The sequence below is a fragment of the Neltuma alba genome, unplaced genomic scaffold (assembly GCF_004799145.2).
Source record: "Neltuma alba isolate B1F8T4 unplaced genomic scaffold, ASM479914v2 tig00006209_pilon, whole genome shotgun sequence".
Classification (NCBI taxonomy): Eukaryota; Viridiplantae; Streptophyta; class Magnoliopsida; order Fabales; family Fabaceae; genus Neltuma; species Neltuma alba.
The window spans coordinates 39176-57470 of record NW_021634390.1 but is presented as its reverse complement, the minus strand read 5'-3'; the positions used below and the strand labels follow the sequence as shown (position 1 = coordinate 57470).

General features: G+C 34.0%; 1 protein-coding gene across 1 annotated transcript; it reads left to right on the top strand.

The window, feature by feature from the left end:
- The first annotated feature begins 15411 nt into the window (after positions 1-15411).
- LOC114749874 (UV-B-induced protein At3g17800, chloroplastic-like) lies at positions 15412-18295 on the top strand. Its single transcript, XM_028938415.1, has 4 exons — positions 15412-15543; positions 15634-15782; positions 16350-16651; positions 17187-18295. The coding sequence occupies exons 2-4, from the start codon at positions 15642-15644 to the stop codon at positions 18004-18006; spliced, it is 1263 nt and encodes a 420-aa protein (XP_028794248.1). The 5' UTR covers positions 15412-15543; positions 15634-15641; the 3' UTR covers positions 18007-18295.

Sequence of the window (18295 nt, the reverse complement as noted above, 5' to 3'; positions counted from 1 at the left end):
TCCCCTCCTCTCCTAAAAACTTACACTAGCCAAATAAGGGGAGGGGGCAACTTCCCTTCCCTCCGCTTTAAAAACCCTGTACCAAATATAATGTAATAAGCGACCCCTTATTGGATATAAGTATAACTTCATAACTAATTTACAAAAATTAAAAAATTATTTAAATTACTTATTTATAATAAAAAGACCTGGTTTTTCTCAAAATATCTTTATTAATTATGTATATTTGAATTATTCTTTGATAGTAAATTGGTAACTCCTTAATATGTACAATTACCATAAGAATCACTTAAGGGCAAAATAGATAAATATTAAAAATAAAATGGGTCTGGGTATTATATTGATTACTTATGACCAAATTAAATTTTTGACCAACTCTTATATTAAGCACAAAAGGTAATATTAATGATTTTTTTTTTCACAGGCCATTGGATTATGGGGCAACACTAATATTAAATAAAATAAAAGTGTAACCAGCACTCTAATCTTATTATTCAAATACATCCAACACTATAATCTTTTGTGTAACACTCAATTTTCTAAGTCATTTAAAACACCATATGAAAACTAATTTGATCTTAAGGTCTCAATAATAAAGTTTACACTGAAAGACTCAGCCTGTTAACCACTACAAATAAACATAAACAATTAAACCCATAATATAATTCGAGCATAAATATCCAAGCTTGCAGTCTCAAAGTTTAACATAACATAAACCGTGGATAAAAATTGAAATAAAGCGCTAAAATCTATCCATTCAAGGAATTAACAAAATAATGATTTGATATTCTAGGGTCATGGCAAATAGTAAAGAATCAAATTAATTCAGCATGTACTTGAGAAGTGTAAGAGCTACTAGCTCACTCCTCTGGTACCTTCCCTTGCTCCCTATAAGGATTGTCACCTGGAAAATGTTAAATAATTGGGGTGAGTATAAACGTCTTAGTAACCCAGAGTTCAACTACGTAGATACAACTATTACCCAAACATCTTCATATTAGCTAGGCAAACAGATATTGCAACAGCTTAAATAATCATTAGCAAAATATGTAACTAATTTAATAATGTACCATGTTCATATGCAATGGATACTTCCTCCCTTATTGCTCCATCCAACCTTATTCCGTTGACTAGAACCATAGGCTTATACATGGTCTGGCCCACACACTGGACTGACCAAAGCTACTCCAGTACTTAGGATGTATCTGGCCAAAGATACAGAGCCCAAACCTAGACTATGGCTCCCCTCCTTAAAAGAACAAGGAGGTGTCACTGTCCCACGTTCCCCTCTACAAACCGGGCCAGGTAAGTATTAAGAAACGGGACCCTAAAAAGCCCAACCGCCTATGCATGTCATGAATATATAACAAATCCAGTTTATGCAAGCATGCTTGAAAGAAAACGAATTACCATAAATTTTTACGAAAATAACCAAGACGCATTCATGCTTAAAGGAGAACTCAAATAACATAGAAGATAATACAATTTTATTCTTTCACCTTTTTAGTCTTATCTATTTATTTGTAACAATTAAGTCGATAGAGTCAATGCAAATTTAATCATGATGGATAAAGATTGTATACACATAGAAAAACCCCAAGTTACCTGGTTTCTTCTAACTCTCCAACAATCACAATAATAATTCCAATCAAGAAGGCTCTTGGAGAGAGTCTACAAAGTCAACATAATGAAATATTAATTTACAATTTGAGACCAAAAAAAATTATATTCTATACTTATTTTAGTGTTACATGGCAGTTACTCTAAAATTTCAAAGTTATCCTAAAGCCCATAACACATCTTACTAATTTCTTCTAATTAACTTTCCATAAGTACTATTAAAATTTTACACTTCATAATAACTTATATGAAATCCTTACTGTATGTAAAGTTCAAGAATATATATATATATTTAGCCTTCATCCCACTAACCATTGTAAATTATTATATATATATGTTACCGAATGTATTATAGATATATACATGCCTATATATTTTTAGGGTGGAATGCCGAATGTCTTGTATATTTATGTATATACATTACCAAAAGTCTTATATATACATACTTGCCTACATATATATACATATACACACTTATAATTAGAAGGGAGAAGTACCGAACAGGGTGATGATATAAAGAGGTGTATATATATATTTATTCACATTTATAAGCTGATTGTAGACATTAGATTTGCAAAACCCCAAATCTTTTACAGCTTGTAAATTTATAAATCATGGTTTGGACTCATCATTTTTTATACACACACGTGCATGGGTTTAGGAGGCGGGATAACATTAAAATAATTTAATCAAAGGTACTGCAAATCCTGAAATCAGCGTGACATTTGAGTGCAAAAAGGATAGAAGAAGTGCCGTAACCTACTAGTGTCCAAAGTTAACATTAATATACAAGAATATTTTATTGTGTGTTTTTGTGGGCCTTATGACATCTGACAAGGACATAAAAAGTATACAAGAAGGATAAAGTAACGAACAGGAAGTGGAAATAGAGAAAGAATCAAATGGTAACCCATGTAAATATCTAAAGGTACTTTAATTCACAGTAGAATGTGATCTGGAGAAAGTTATATATATATATATATATATATATATAAGTTAAGACTACAATTGCAAAAAAAATTGAGAATTCAAAAGGTCAATATACCTGGAACACCTAGCCACATAAATTTCAAGAAAAGGAAAGGCAAAAAGAAAGAGAGCCAAGTAGCACTCTGCATAATATGATAAAAGGGGAGTTAATGAGAGGGAAGAGAAAAAGAAAAGAAAGAACAGAGAAGTAGAAGAGGTACCTGACGGCAAAAAAAGACTGGAAGAGAGGACCCTATGAAAAACTAGGTTTAGGCTACCTATATATATGAAAATAGAAAATTTAATAATTTTTTTTTCTAATTAGCTAGAATTCCACGGAAATCATTGAAACATATATATATATATATATATATGTAAATATACATATATCTTTAAAAAAAAAAAAGGAAAGCTTAGACGATATGACACATTTATATATTCCTACCAAAACTTTCGCCGTTATTATATATATATATATATCTATACTCTTAGTAAATTACTGTTATTTTCCTTAAAGATATTGTGTATATATATAATTATATAGGTATATTTGTGTTTATTTGATTTGATTTGATTCTCTTTTAAATATCTCATTTTCTTGAATTAATCATATGTATATAAAATTTTCTTTTATTTACCTTATCAAAGATTTAATCCAAACTTTTTATAAATAACTACTTATAAACCCAAATAAAATTTGGGATGCTACAGTTCTCCCCTCCTAAATGAAATTTTGTCCCCAAAATTTAGAGGTATTTAGACCAAAAAAACCAATTGCAACCAAAATAATACGTCAAACAAACAGAAGAAGCATATAAATTAAACACATACCTAAGTAAACAAGTGGGGATATTCTTATTTCATCTTTTCTTCGGTTTCCCAAGTAGCATCACCTGGGGTCATTCCCCTCCATACGACCTTAACAAGTCGGATGGTTTTGTTTCTTAACTGTTTATCTCTAACATCAATAATTCTTTCTGGTTTTGCTTTGTAGGTCATATTTTCTCGTAATTCAATCTCCTCTGGTTCAATGATATGGGACGGGTCTGGATGATACTTTTTCAACTTTGATACATGAAATACATTGTGGACATTGGCTAAAAGAGGAGGTAAGGCAACCCGGTAGGCTACCGACCCAACTCTTTCGAGAATCTCATAGGGACCCATAAATCTGGGAGTCAACTTCTTAGCTCTAATTGATCTTCTAATGCCTGTCATCAGCGTGACCCTTAAGAAAACATAGTCACCTACCATGAACTCCAACGGTCGTCTTCGCCCATCAGCATAGCTTTTCTGTCTACTCTGAGCTGTGCGTAGCTTCTGTTTAACTAACTCAATTTTTTGGGTGGTTTGATATACTAAGTCAGGTCCCAATATGCTTCTCTCACTCAACTCGGTCCAGCAAAGGGGAGATCTATATTTCCTTCCATATAGTGCTTCGTATAGTGTCATTTGGATGCTAGAATGAAAACTGTTGTCATATGCAAATTCTACAAGTCTAAGATGACTATCCTAGCTTCCTTTCAACTCAATTGCACAAGCTCGTAACATATCCTCAAGAGTTTGGATGGTTCTCTCTGACTGTCTATCAGTTTGAGGGTGATAAGTGGTGCTAAAATTCAGCCAAGTACCTAAATAGTGATGCAATGATTTCCATAACTGTGAAGTAAAACATGGGTCGCGATTCGACACAATACTCTCTGGCACCCCGTGCAACCTAACTATTTCATCCATATAAATCTAAGTGAGCTTCTTCAATGGGTAGTTAGCCTTGATAAGTAGAAAATGAGCTGATTTAGTTAAATGATCCACGACGACCCAAATGGCATCATGCCTCGATGGGGTTCTAGGTAAACCCATGATGAAATCCATAGTAATGCTATCCCATTTTCACTTCGGGATTCTTAAGTTCTGCAATGGTCCTGGAGGTTTTTGATGTACAATTTTGACCCGTTGACAAGTCAAGCAGCGAGTGACAAAATCAATTACATCCTTTTTCATTCCTGGCCACCACCAATCATTCTTCAAGTCATGATACATTTTAGTTGCCCCAGGATGGATGGTGTATTTACTCCTATGAGCCTCATCCAATATAAGTGTCTTCATCCTGTCATCATTAGGAAGGCATACTCTTCCTCTGTACCGTAAGAGCCCATCATTGCTAACTTCAAAGTCTTTACCCCTTCCTTCCTCAACTTCCTCTCTAACTCTTAATAGAAATTCATCCTCTAGTTGTGCAAACTTAACTTCTTTCCATGTTACCCTCTCGATTGTCAATGCTTCTATAGTAGCAAACAACCCGGAGATCTCAATAGGGACATTTTGGGCATCCTCTAATAATCTCTGCTTTTGAACCATCATTTGAGCTGCATGGATAGACTTTCTGCTTAGAGCATCTGCGACAACATTAGCTTTTCCGGGGTGGTACTTCAACTGATAATCATAGTGTTTCAAAATTCCATCCACCTTTTTTGTCTCATGTTGAGTTCCTTTTGGTCAAACAGATATTTCAAACTTTTATGATCACTGAAGACTTCAAACAGTATCCATAAAGATAGTGCCTCCATATCTTTAAAGCCAGTTCTAAGTCATGTGTAGGATAATTCTCCTCATATGGCCTTAGTTGTCTTGAGGCGTAAGCGATAACCTTACCATTTTGCATTAACACACACCCAAGACCCTTCTTTGAAGCATTTGTGTATAATGTGAATGTTGTGTGGGGTCAGGGATCACAAGCATAGGTGCTGTAGTCAATCTGGTCTTTAGTTCTTGGAATGCTGCCTCACACTTTTCAGTCTAAAGAAATACACAATTCTTCTTTGTCAACTTCGTTAAAGGCATGACTATTTGTGAGAATCCCTTAATGAATCTTCTATAGTAACCTGCCAATCCTAGAAAACTCCTAATCTCGGTCACACTTTGCGGCCTTTCCCAATTCAACATTGCCTCAACCTTATTAGGGTCTACGGACACCCCTTCTGCCGACACAACGTGTCGTAAAAACTTAACTTTCTTAAGCCAAAATTCACACTTGGATAGCTTTGCATAGAGCTTATGCTCCCTTAATACCTGCAGTATCATTCTAAGGTGCCCCTCATGCTCTTTCTCATCTTTAGAGTATATAAGGATATCATCAATGAAGACCACCACAAGTTTATCCAAATAGGGCCTAAAGATCCTGTTCATGTAATCCATGAAGACTACTGGGGCATTGGTCAACCCAAATGGCATGACTAGGAACTCATAGTGCCCATATCTAGTACAGAATGCAGTTTTTGAGATATCTTCAGCTTGCACTTGTAACTGGTGGTAACCTAATCTCAAGTCGATTTTGAAGAAAACAGCTGCTCCATTCAATTGGTCAAGGAAATCATCAATTCGTGGTAGATGATATTTATTCTTTATAGTTACCTTGTTCAGTTGGTGATAATCGATACATAATCTCATGCTTCCATCTTTCTTCTTCACAAAAAGTACTGGTGATCCCTAAGGGGAAACACTGGGCCTTATGAAACCCTTCTCCATTAATTCTTCAATCTGCTTCTGTAACTCTGCTAACTCTGCTGGAGCCATCCGATAAGGAGCTTTAGAGATGGGCTCCGTTCTAGGCACAAGGTCAATTGCAAATTCTACCTCTCTTTTTGGGGGCAAACCTGTGATATCCTTAGAAAACACTTCAGGAAATTCACTTACTATCGCTATATCTTCAACTCCCTCTTCCACTTCAGCTTGAATGGAGAAGAATACCATATAAGCCTCATACCCCTTTCGTATACATCTCCCAACCTGTGCAGATGACAGTAGTTGTGGTCTATTGGAAAGATTCAGAGCAACTGGTAGGGAAACAGTCTTCCTCTTACAATCAAGGATGGCATGGTTTGTGGATAACCAATCTATTCCCACTATGAGATTGATACCCCATAAGGGTAAACAAACTTGATCTATAGGTGAAATCTTACCATCAAACTCAAGCACACAATTTAATGCAGTCTGGGAAGTTCTTACTGAAGCTCCAGCCGGTGTAGAGACAATCATATCATAAGGCATTTTATAAACACAAAATTTCAATCGCAGCACACAATTATCAGATACAAATGAATGGGTTGCCCCGGAATCAAAAAGAGCTTCAATTTCAGAGCCTTGGAGTTTGAGAATACCTTTTATGAGATTTGGTACTCCATTCGCCTCTTGTTAGGTTATTGCAAACACCCTGCCTGGAACAATGTTTCGATTCTCATGAGCTCCTAATGAGTTAGTCTCACAAAATCTAGCAACATGGCCTGGCTTTCCGCACCTAAAGCATATTAAACACCTGCTTCCCGAATGCATCCTCCCACACTTGCCACACCTTTGGCTATTTGCTGTAGTGGTGGCAGGAGCAAAAGAACCCTTGGCAGAATTTTGTCCTCTGATAAACTAGCTCCTTGAAGGTCCGCTATACTGATTCCTTGGAGGTCCATTGAACTGGTTTCTTAGAGGCCCACTGAACTGGCTCCTTGGAGGTTGTTGGGGCCGCTTACTTGATCTTCCAGCACTATAACTGTTCCTCTTACTAACACCCCCAGTAGGTCTCATGAAAGAGGCATACTAGCCTTGGGATTCCTTCCTCTTTTCTGCTTCTTCTTCCCTCATCCTTCTAGCAGTGATGCACAACTTAGTGCATAACTTTTCAAAGTCCTCTGTCTCAAATGGTGCCAATGTTGTCCTCAATTCTGGCCTAGCCTTCTCCAGCAATTGCTCACACATTCATTTTGGATTATGGTGCTCCTGAAGGTAAGTGCTATATTTAGACAGTTCCAAAGAGCGAGCAATGAACTCATCTTCATGTAGATTCTCTTGTTTAAAAGCATAAAATGCAGCCTCTCTCTCGGCTCTAATAGCTAGAGGGAAATAATATTGCATGAATTTATCTTTCAATTCTTCCCAAGTAATGAATGCATCATCATCAGGTTTCATACTATCCTACTACTGCTGGGCTACTTTTTGTAACAACTGCTCAGCTAGTCGCACCTTTTGATGGGAGGTGTATTGGACAATCCTGAAGATCTTTTCCACTCGCTTCACCCATTCCTCAGCTTCAGTTGGATTGAGTTTTCCTTCAAATATTGGAGGGTTAAACTTTCGGACACTCCCAAATTTGAGTGATCTTAGCAAGTTTAGGTTGGGAGAGCTTGCTAGTACTGTTGCTAGACTTATGCTTGGAGCCCCCCGCAAAATGGCGATCACTGGGTTCATCGATAAGAGTGCTTTTTCCCTTGGCAGGGCTATTATTCTGTTCTTTCATTGCAGCTAGTTGTTCTTCATGCCTGTTCAATATCTATCCTATGTTTTAGACTGCGTCTCTTAATTCCCTCAAAATGACATCATTGCCCTGCGAATGATTTTGGGGAGGTGATGAAGGTGGGTTTGTGTTGGTTAGTCGTGTAGTTTGTCTAGTGTTCACCATTCTTCTCCCCTCCTATGTAAGGCCACCATAAAAGTTAAAGTTAGCCAAAGGAAGAGAAATAATTAAAGTAATAGGATATACAAGGGGAAGGGAAGGGCACATGCTGATATCTACTTGCCATGACCTCTAACTAGATCTTAGTGGGAAATAGCAATGAAAATAAAAATAGAAAAGGCCACGGAACGTTGTGGCTCTGATACAAAAAATGTAACACCCAATTTTCTAAGCCATTTAAAACACCATGTAAAAACTAATTTGATCTTAAGGTCTCAATAATAAAGTTTACACTGAAAGACTCAGCCTGTTAACCACTACAAATAAACATGAGCAATTAAACCCATAATATAATTCGAGTATAAATATTCAAGCCTGTAGTCTCAAAGTCTAACATAACATAAACCATGGATAAAACTTGAAATAAAGCGCTAAAATCTATCTATTCAAGGAATTAACAAAATAATGATTTGATGTTCTAGGGTCATGACAAATAGTAAAGAATCAAATTAATTCAGCATGTACTTGAGAAGTGTAAGAGCTACTAGCTCACTCCTCTGGTACCTTCCCTTGCTCCCTATAAAAATCGTCACCTGGAAAATGTTAAATAATTGGGATGAGCACAAATGTCTCAGTAACCCAGAGTTCAACTACGTAGATACAACTATTACCCAAACATTTTCATATTAGCTAGGCAAACAGATATTGCAATAGCTTAAATAATCATTAGCAAAATATGTAACTAATTTAATAATGTACCATGTTCATATGCAATGGATGCTTCCTCCTTATTGCTCCATCCAACCTTATTTCACTGACTAGAACTATAGGCTTATATACAGTCGGCCCACACACTGGACTGGCCAAAGCTACTCCAGTACTTAGGATGTATCTGGCCAAAGATACAGAGCCCAAGCTTAGATTATGGCTCCCCTCCTTAAAAGAACCAGGAGGTGTCACTGTCCCATGTTCCCCCTCTACAAATCGGGCCAGGTAAGTATTAAGGAACGGGGCCCTAAAAAGCCCAACCACTTTGCGCTAAGTGGGGGCAAACCACGTGGTCACAATTTGTCACATATATCAATATCATAACTCCCAAGTCCAACCGCCTATGCATGTCATGAATATATAACAAATCCAATTTATACGAGCATGCTTGAAAGAAAACGGATTACCATAAATTTTCACGAAATAACCAAGATGCATTCATGCTTAAAGGAGAACTCAAAAAACATAGAAGATAATACAATGTTATTCTTTCACCTTTTTAGTCTTATCTATTTATTTGTAACAATTAAGTCATAGAGTCAATGCAAATTTAATCATGATGGATAAAGATTGCATACACATAGAAAAACCCCAAGTTACCTGGTTTCTTCTAGCTCTCCAACAATCACAATAATAATTCCAATCAAGAAGGCTCTTGGAGAGAGTCTACAAAGTCAACATAAGGAAACATTAATTTACAATTTGAGACCAAAAAAAATTATATTCTATACTTATTTTAGTGTTACATGGCAGTTACTCTAAAATTTCAAAGTTATCCTAAAGCCCACAACACATCTTACTAATTTCTTCTAATTAACTTTCCATAAGTACTATTAAAATTTTACATTCCATAATAACTTATATGAAATCCTTACTGTATGTAAAGTTCAAGAATATATATATATATATATATATTTAGCCTTCATCCCACTAACCATTGTAAATTATTATATATATATGTTACCGAATGTATTATAGATATATACATGCCTATATATTTTTAGGGTGGAGTGCCGAATGTCTTGTATATTTATGTATATACATTACCGAAAGTCTTATATATACATACTTGCCTACATATATATACATATACACACTTATAATTAGAAGGGAGAAGTACCGAACAGGGTGATGATATAAAGATGTGTATATATATATTTATTCACATTTATAAGCTGATTGTAAACATTAGATTTGCAAAACCCCAAATCTTTTACAGCTTGTAAATTTATAAATCATGGTTTGGACTTATCATTTTACACACACCCACTCTTGTGCGTGTGTGGGTTTAGGAGGCGGGATAACATTAAAATGATTTAATCAAAGGTACTGCAAATCCTAAAATCAACGTGACATTTGAATGCAAAAAGGATAGAAGAAGTGCCTTAACCTACTAGTGTTCAAAGTTAACATTAATATACAAGAATATTTTATTGTGTGTGTTTTTATGGGCCTTATGACATCTGACAAGGAAAGAAAAAGTGTACAAGAAGGATAAAGTAACGAAGAGGAAGTGGAAATAGAGAAAGAATCAAATGGTAACCCATGTAAATATCTAAAGGTACTTTAATTCACAGTAGAATGTGATCTGGAGAAAGTTATATATATATATATATATATATATATATAAGTTAAGACTACAATTGCAAAAAAAATTGAGAATTCAAAAGGTCAATATACCTGGAACACCTAGCCACATAAATTTCAAGAAAAGGAAAGGCAAAAAGAAAGAGAGCCAAGTAGCACTCTGCGTAATATGATAAAAGGGGAGTTAATGAGAGGGAAGAGAAAAAGAAAAGAAAGAACAGAGAAGTAGAAGAGGTACCTGACGGCAAAAAAAGACTGGAAGAGAGGACCCTATGAAAAACTAGGTTTAGGCTACCATATATATGAAAATAGAAAATTTAATAATTTTTTTTTTCTGATTAGCTAGAATTCCACGGAAATCATTGAAGCATATATATAGATATAAATATGTAAATATACATATATCTTTTTTTAAAAAAGGAAAGCTTAGACGATATGACACATTTATATTCCCACCAAAACTTTTGCCTTTTTATTATATGTATCTATACTCTTAGTAAATTACTGTTATTTTCCTTAAAGATATTGTGTATATATATAATTATATAGGTATATTTGTGTTTATTTGATTTGATTATCTTTCAAATATCTCATTTTCTTGAATTAATCATATGTATATAAAATTTTCTTTTATTTACCTTATCAAATATTTAATCTAAACTTTTTATAAATAACTACTTACAAACCCAAATAAAATTTGGGATGTTACATTTTGCCTCCCTGGTCTCATTTTTCTCATGCATTCAATACCTTCATGTTATTTTTTAGCTACATTTAGCACCCTAATTAGGTGCTAGATGCACTAAAAATATAATTAAAGTACTAAATGCATTATAAAAAAGATCATGATACCAAATATACTTGAAAAATAATATGAGGATGCTAAACGTAGTTTTACCCTATTAAAAACAATAATTTGTTGGGTTAAGTATTTCTTTTTGGTTAAAAGATCAATTATATATTAAAAAAAGGCCTAATATAATTTTTAATCCTTTAAATTTATCTTTATTTTGGTTTTGGTTCTTTAAGCTTCAAATTATAGGTTTTGATTTCTCAAGTTTCGTTTCATTCAAAAAAAATTGGTCCATGCAATTCAATAAATATTTGGACCATTTTACCTCTAGCGGAACCAAAAACTATAGTTTAAAATTTAAGAAATTAAAACCAAGATAAGGGCATTTGAGGAATAAAAAAAATTATAAAAGCAAATCTAGGGATGGCAAAACACAATTTTGTTCCTCTTACATTTTTGCAAAAATATTTTCCAACTGTCTTGGTCTTCATTACCAGATTGGGCCGGAAAACAAAAGAGTTTTGTTGGATGAACCAAAACAGCATTCTTGGGCTCTTGGCTGAAAAGGAACATAGCATTAAGAATTAAGAATCTCACCAATAACAAGATGAGGATCAGTGGCTCTTCCTTGGCGTAATGACATCTTTTCCTTCATCCAAATAAAATTTATTAGAATAATTATACCATTTAGCATTAGAGCCTTTCCATCATTTGTTAATTGCATAAGAGTGCACCCCAATCATTGAAATCATAATCCAGAAGCTGAATGGAAAAACTGCCAAACTAGATAGTTCTAAAGTAAGAACAAGAGATAAAAATGTATGCTAGAAATTCTTCACAGCCACATCCAAATAAACAGACTCCATTGATCTTCAAGCGGGGTTCCCAGAGAATCTCACATTCTAGAAGTAATTTTTTAATCATATTTATAAGCCATTTCTAATATATTTTATATTGATTAAGAAAAATCTCAAATTTCATTAACTCTCTTAAAATTTAATAATTTTTCAACTTTATTTCTATTTAATATATATTATACAGATAAGAATGAATTCAATACAATGATAAATAAGAGGTAAAATTATATATTTATAAGAAAGTTTTCTCTTTCTACACTATAAATAGGATTGAAGAGTACATTAGGAAGCAATCTTGATATCATTAACAAGTATTTATTTGAAAGTGCAATCGAACATAGAAATTTTAAAAGGGGTCTTGCTGTTATGAATCTGAGCTCCACATTAGTCTAAACTAATTTGCAGTACATTAAATATCCTAAAATATATTTTCAGTTATACCCAATATTTTAAAATAATTTTTATTGCAATTTTATTTTTAAAGCATTTTTCTCAGTAACGACAAACATCCTAAGTTGAGTATACTGATTATTATTGGAAAAATACTTCAGAGTATTTAATACATCAAAAATTAATTTATGGTAGCAGGTGTTATTAGAATACTTTAAAATATTAGATGCACAAAAAATCAGTTTGAAATACTAAGTGTCGCTGAAAAAATATTTTAAGATACTGAATAATACTTGTCTATCATATTTATACATTTTTTCCTAGGATAATCCCTCTAATAATACTACCTCCAGTCCTAATTATAAGACCCAGTTGACTAATTTGAGGAGATTAAGAAAGTAAGTTAAGTTAGTTATTTGTAATAAATAAGTGTTGTCATTCCTAAAATATCCTTGCTAATTAAGTGTATTGGCTAAAAATATCATTATTAGAAGGACTATTTTGGAAAAAAAAACATAAATATGAGAGACAAAATGGATTGGGGTCTTATAATTAGGACCAAACAAAAAGTCAAATGGGGTATTATATTAAGGACCGGAGGTAGTAGTAGTTTTAGCTAATAAACTTGATTAACAAAGATATTTTAAGAAAGATAACATCTATTTATTACAAATAACTAACTTAACTTATTTTTTTTAATCTCCTCAAATTAGTTAACTAGCTCTTATAATTAGGATTGGAGGTAATACTTAACTCTATTTTTTTGTTGGGTAAAATACTTACCCAATATGTTATCTAAACAATTTTCATCATTGTCATCAAGATTCGTAACCGTTATGTGATTCATAAAAACTGGTTTTAAAATAAATTTGATCAAGAATGCTTTTGTTGAAGGGCAATTTTCATGCTCATTTGAAAACCTTAATATAAGAGCTAGTTAATTAATTTGAGTAGGTTAAAAAAATTTGTTAAGTTAATTATTTGTAATAAGTAGAAATTGTCTTTCCTAAAATATTTTTACTAATTATATGTGTTAGTTATAACTACTATTTAATGAATATTTAACATGTACAACTATTACAAAAACTACTTTAAATAAATAAATAAATATGAGATATAAAATATATTAGGATTTTATATTTATGACTAAATTAAAATTTAAACTAGTTCTTATATTAAAAATAAAAAGTAGTAACGGTAATTGTTGGTTGGTGATGAAATTGACCACCCAATTGTAGCTTGTTATGTCTATCGTCTTTGATTTGATTGAGATGTCTTCGGGCGGAAGATTTAAGGATGATTCGCATTGGCTGATTGGTTCCATTGGGAACTGTTTTGTTTTAGATGATGCAATTTCCTCGGGTAATTTTGCTTTAAGCAATTTCCTGCTATTATTTTGCGCTCACGGAATCATAATAGAATTTTTTATTTTATTATTTATCCAATAAAAAATACAATGAGTATTATTTTATTTTTGGTCAACAGGAAAATACCTTCTTTAATAATATCACTAAAATTAAAAAAATAAATTGAAAATTAGAAAGGACAATTTGTTCATAATAAAATAGAAACCACAAGATGGAGTGGCAGAAATTCGGCTGAGATTTGGACACGTAAACGGAATAAGAAGAAAGAAAGTAATCTAGGAAAAATCCCCTGCTGTTACGCGGCAGGCCAATTGGTCGTGAGTGGCCAATTGGTCACCACGCTTCCAAATTTCATACGGACACATTTAAAAATCTAACATTTTTTCCGTTACTGTTTATATTACTTTTATCTGAGAAAATTAGAAAAACTAATTAAATTAATTATTTATAATAAATATATGTTTTTTTAAAAATATTTTTACTAATTAAATGTATTAGCTAGAACTACTATTATTATAAGCTTAAAAAAAATAGATAAATATGAGAAATAAAATGAATTGAGGCCTTATATTTAGAACAGAATAAAAATCAAATGAACTTTTATATTAAAGATAAAAAGTAGTATTATTTTCATTAAAAAGTCATTTATAATTTAAAATCAATTTTTCATTTAAAAATAATTATAATAATAAGTCCTTAAAACTTGAACCGCCCTGGGTCCCGGTTTCCAATCTGGAGGTCTCCCGAATTTATTTTGAAGTCTATCTCCTTTTCGTGCCCATACAAAAATCTCCTCTTCCCAATTTACCTATTTGCCTCTCTCCCTACCACTTATTTGTCCCTAGTTTTTGCAGGCTCGGGTCATCCGAATCAGTATAAATGGCTGTTGGCCAAAAAAAAAAAAACAAAAAAATATAAATGGCTAGCTCGAAAACATGTTACTTAAATGTAATTAATACTTAGTTATCGATTTTTCTCTATATTTGATATTTAAATTTAATTCTTCTTATTTTTTTCCTTAACAGTCTTATTTAATAGAGATAAAGTTAAAAAAAATTAAATTTAAGCCATTTAATAATTTACAATTTTTTTTGATATTAATGAATTAGTTAAATGACTTATATTATGGACTAACTTGTTGATATTAGTCACTCTTAATAATTTGCATGAAATTCTAAAAACAAGTATATTATTTATAATTTACAAATAGGTTAGTATAATTTTTAATTCCTAAAATTTGGGTTTATTTTAATTTTGATCTCTCAAATTTTAAGCATGTGGTTCTTGTGTTTCTTTAAATAGTATTTTTGGTCTCTGAATCAAAATTAAAATGAGGTCAAATTTAAAAAAAATTGATATTAATCCTTAATAATATATTAGTAATTTTAAGAAATATTATGTTTTCATGTACAATTTAGTTAAGATGCAATTCGATCCATCTATAAAGTCAGGGCCTGTGCGGAGTTTTTATTGAGGGGCAAATGTGTCATTTAGTACATTTGTCGACTTCTTTCGGTCCGCCCCGTTGACGCAAGATCACGTTTGGCATAAATAAACGGGATCACGCGCTTGCAGAGTTGCAGGATTCTTCCCACCGGCCGCCAACGGTATACATTGCATATCCCCAGAGCCCATCCTTCGTTACATTCTTCTACGATTTGGTCGTACCCCTTTAATTTTCTCTCTCAAAGTCTCTCTCTTTAGGGTTTTTGGGTTTCATACTATCGGATCCCTGCTAATATTGCCTTACAGGTACGATTCGTTTTGATTCATAATTGGTTCTGTTTGCTTGGCTAGTATTGGATTCTGCCCCTGTTAACTCAACATTTGCGGGCCTTGCAGAGCTTCAAATGGAAGCGGCGGCAGTAAATGTCGTCCGATCATCGGCTGCTCCGTCGAAGCCGATGATTTGCCTTGGAAGATCGAGCTTATTGGCTCCTGACGGGCCCGCCTTCGCGCGGTTTGCTTCCAGTTTTCAGCTCTCCAGTAAGGTATAAAATCGGTTTTCTACCTCTTTTGGGGGTTTAATTTTGAATTTCGGTGTAGGGTTCTGGGTCTTCTGGTTATGTATGAAGTATGAACTGCTGGAAGGTTTTGTCTGCTGTTCTTTATGCTTGGTTATTAGCATAATTGTGGACTGCTGTTGAGGTCGTTTATGGTTATTGATATAGCTATCAATTTCTGGTTTTGGCTTTGCGCTTAAAGATGGGGTTGAGGATGGAGTTGATAATTTATTGTTTAAGGCGATTAAATGGCTTCCCAGTCAAACCTGTAGGTAGGGGAAAATCCGCGATTGATCTCCATTATGAAAGCTGCCCAAAATAGAATTGGAAACATATTTCCTTGACTATTGGGATTGACAGTCCAACTCTATTACCTTGAAATATAGATGCTAACCGTTATTCAAATGGGTTTTCTGCTTGATTTGTTCTTTTATATGTAATGTTGCTTTTATACAGAATTTGCTTGAATAATTGGCATACATCTCTTTTTGGATGTTGTATGACCAATATTTTAAACATATTTATTTTCCCCTGATTGTTCTTGATGTTTGTCAGCTATGCAGTTCTGTATCTATCCCCAAGCAAGGTCGTAAGAGACTGGGTGTTGGAAGTAGAAGAGGTTTAGTAGTTAAAGCTTCATCTCTATCTCCAGAATCATCAGGGTCGAACAACAAAATTGCTCCTCTTCAGCTGGAGTCTCCAATCGGGCAGTTTCTTTCTGAGATACTGATTAGTCATCCGCATCTTGTGCCTGCTGCAGTAGAGCAACAGCTTGAGCAGCTCCAAACTGACCGTGATGCTGATAAACAAAATGGGGAAGAGCCCTCTGCCTCAGGCACTGACTTAGTTTTGTATAGGTTTGTTCAATACTTGATGATCCTGCTATTTTGTGCTTTATCTTCGCATCTTTTCCTCTGTAGTCAATTAATCTAAAAATTAAATTCTTGCTTATTGATTAATCATGATTTCATTGGTCATATTTGGAGGTCTTACTGATCCATAATTCAAATGAGCATAAAATTTAGTTATGCATGAGTGTTGATAAGTCTGCTGAGGGAATTTTTTATGTTTCCTTAAAACTATCTCATGGCTAGATTGGGCTTGATTTGCATTCTAGAAGTGGTTAAATTATTCATAAGCAATTTCCATACTCCACCTTCCATAGAAATTGATTTTAGTAATAAATAATAGTGTTCGATTGTATTGAATGACTTGTATGAAATTTGAAATGATTATTCTTTATCACATAAAAAACGACAATACTAAGTGACATGCTTATTTTCATTGAGTTGTAGTTCCAGAGGAGGATTTTTTTTTATTTTTCTATTAAAAAAAGGAGGCCCCAAATTATGGAGTTTGTTGACCAATTTATTGTCTTTACAACTTCTTCAGAAGAATTGCCGAGGTTAAGGCTAATGAAAGAAGGAAAGCTCTAGAAGAGATTTTGTATGCATTGGTGGTGCAGAAATTCATGGATGCCAATGTTTCTCTGATACCCTCCGTAACTCCAGATTCTTCTGGCCAAGTTGATTCATGGCCAAGTGAAGATGGGAAACTTGAGCGGCTTCACTCACCTGAGGCCTATGAGATGATCAGAAACCATTTAGCTCTCATTTTGGGCAACCGAATTGATGATGCAAGTGCTGTGGCTCAGATCAGCAAACTAAGGGTTGGACAGGTTTATGCTGCATCAGTGATGTATGGATACTTTCTTAAGCGGGTTGACCAAAGGTTCCAGCTGGAGAAGACAATGAAAGTTCTTCCTACGACAGCAGATGAGAATAGTGAACGGCAAATTGTCATGGACGATAGAAGACCAGGTAATGGAGAAGATCCTTCTCAAGCTATGCCCCATCCTGAAGTGTCTGCCTGGCCTGGTGGTGGTGTCAGTTCTGAGGGGTTTAGCTATGTCATAAAGCCATCCAGGTTGCGTACCTATGTGATGTCCTTTGATGGTGAGACCCTTCAGAGATATGCAACAATAAGATCAAAAGAGGCTGTCAGCATCATTGAGAAGCACACAGAGGCATTGTTTGGAAGACCTGAAATTGTGATAACACCAGATGGGACAATTGATTCTTCGAAAGATGAGAACATAAAAATTAGTTTTGGTTGTCTGAAGAGCCTTGTGTTGGAGGCTGTGACTTTTGGTTCTTTTCTCTGGGATGTTGAGAGCTTTGTGGACTCGAGGTACCACTTTGTCTTGAACTGAGTTCTGCCAAGTTGGTACTGGACTCCTCACTGGTATTATGACAAAGATCCAAATATTGTTACACTAATTGATAATATATGTATAGCGATTTTTTTTTTTTTTAAATCCACCATTTACTGATGAATGGAATGGAAGGTTGTCTTCAAATTAGCATTTACTTATCTATGTATGGGTTCAGCGTCTGGGTTTGTGCTTTTGTATAATTTGGGTGTGTTGCCCTTTTCGAACCAGCCTTCTTGCATTGACTGCTAGATTGTGTTTACTTATGGGCGTAGATCCTCGCGCCAAA

Bases quoted from the DNA above. Each gene is read 5' to 3' on its own strand.
- LOC114749874 (XM_028938415.1), top strand. From the start codon at position 15,642: ATGGAAGCGGCGGCAGTAAATGTCGTCCGATCATCGGCTGCTCCGTCG. The intron at 15,783-16,349 runs GTATAAAATCGG...GATGTTTGTCAG, and splicing joins GTTTTCAGCTCTCCAGTAAG to CTATGCAGTTCTGTATCTAT. The intron at 16,652-17,186 runs GTTTGTTCAATA...CAACTTCTTCAG, and splicing joins ACTGACTTAGTTTTGTATAG to AAGAATTGCCGAGGTTAAGG.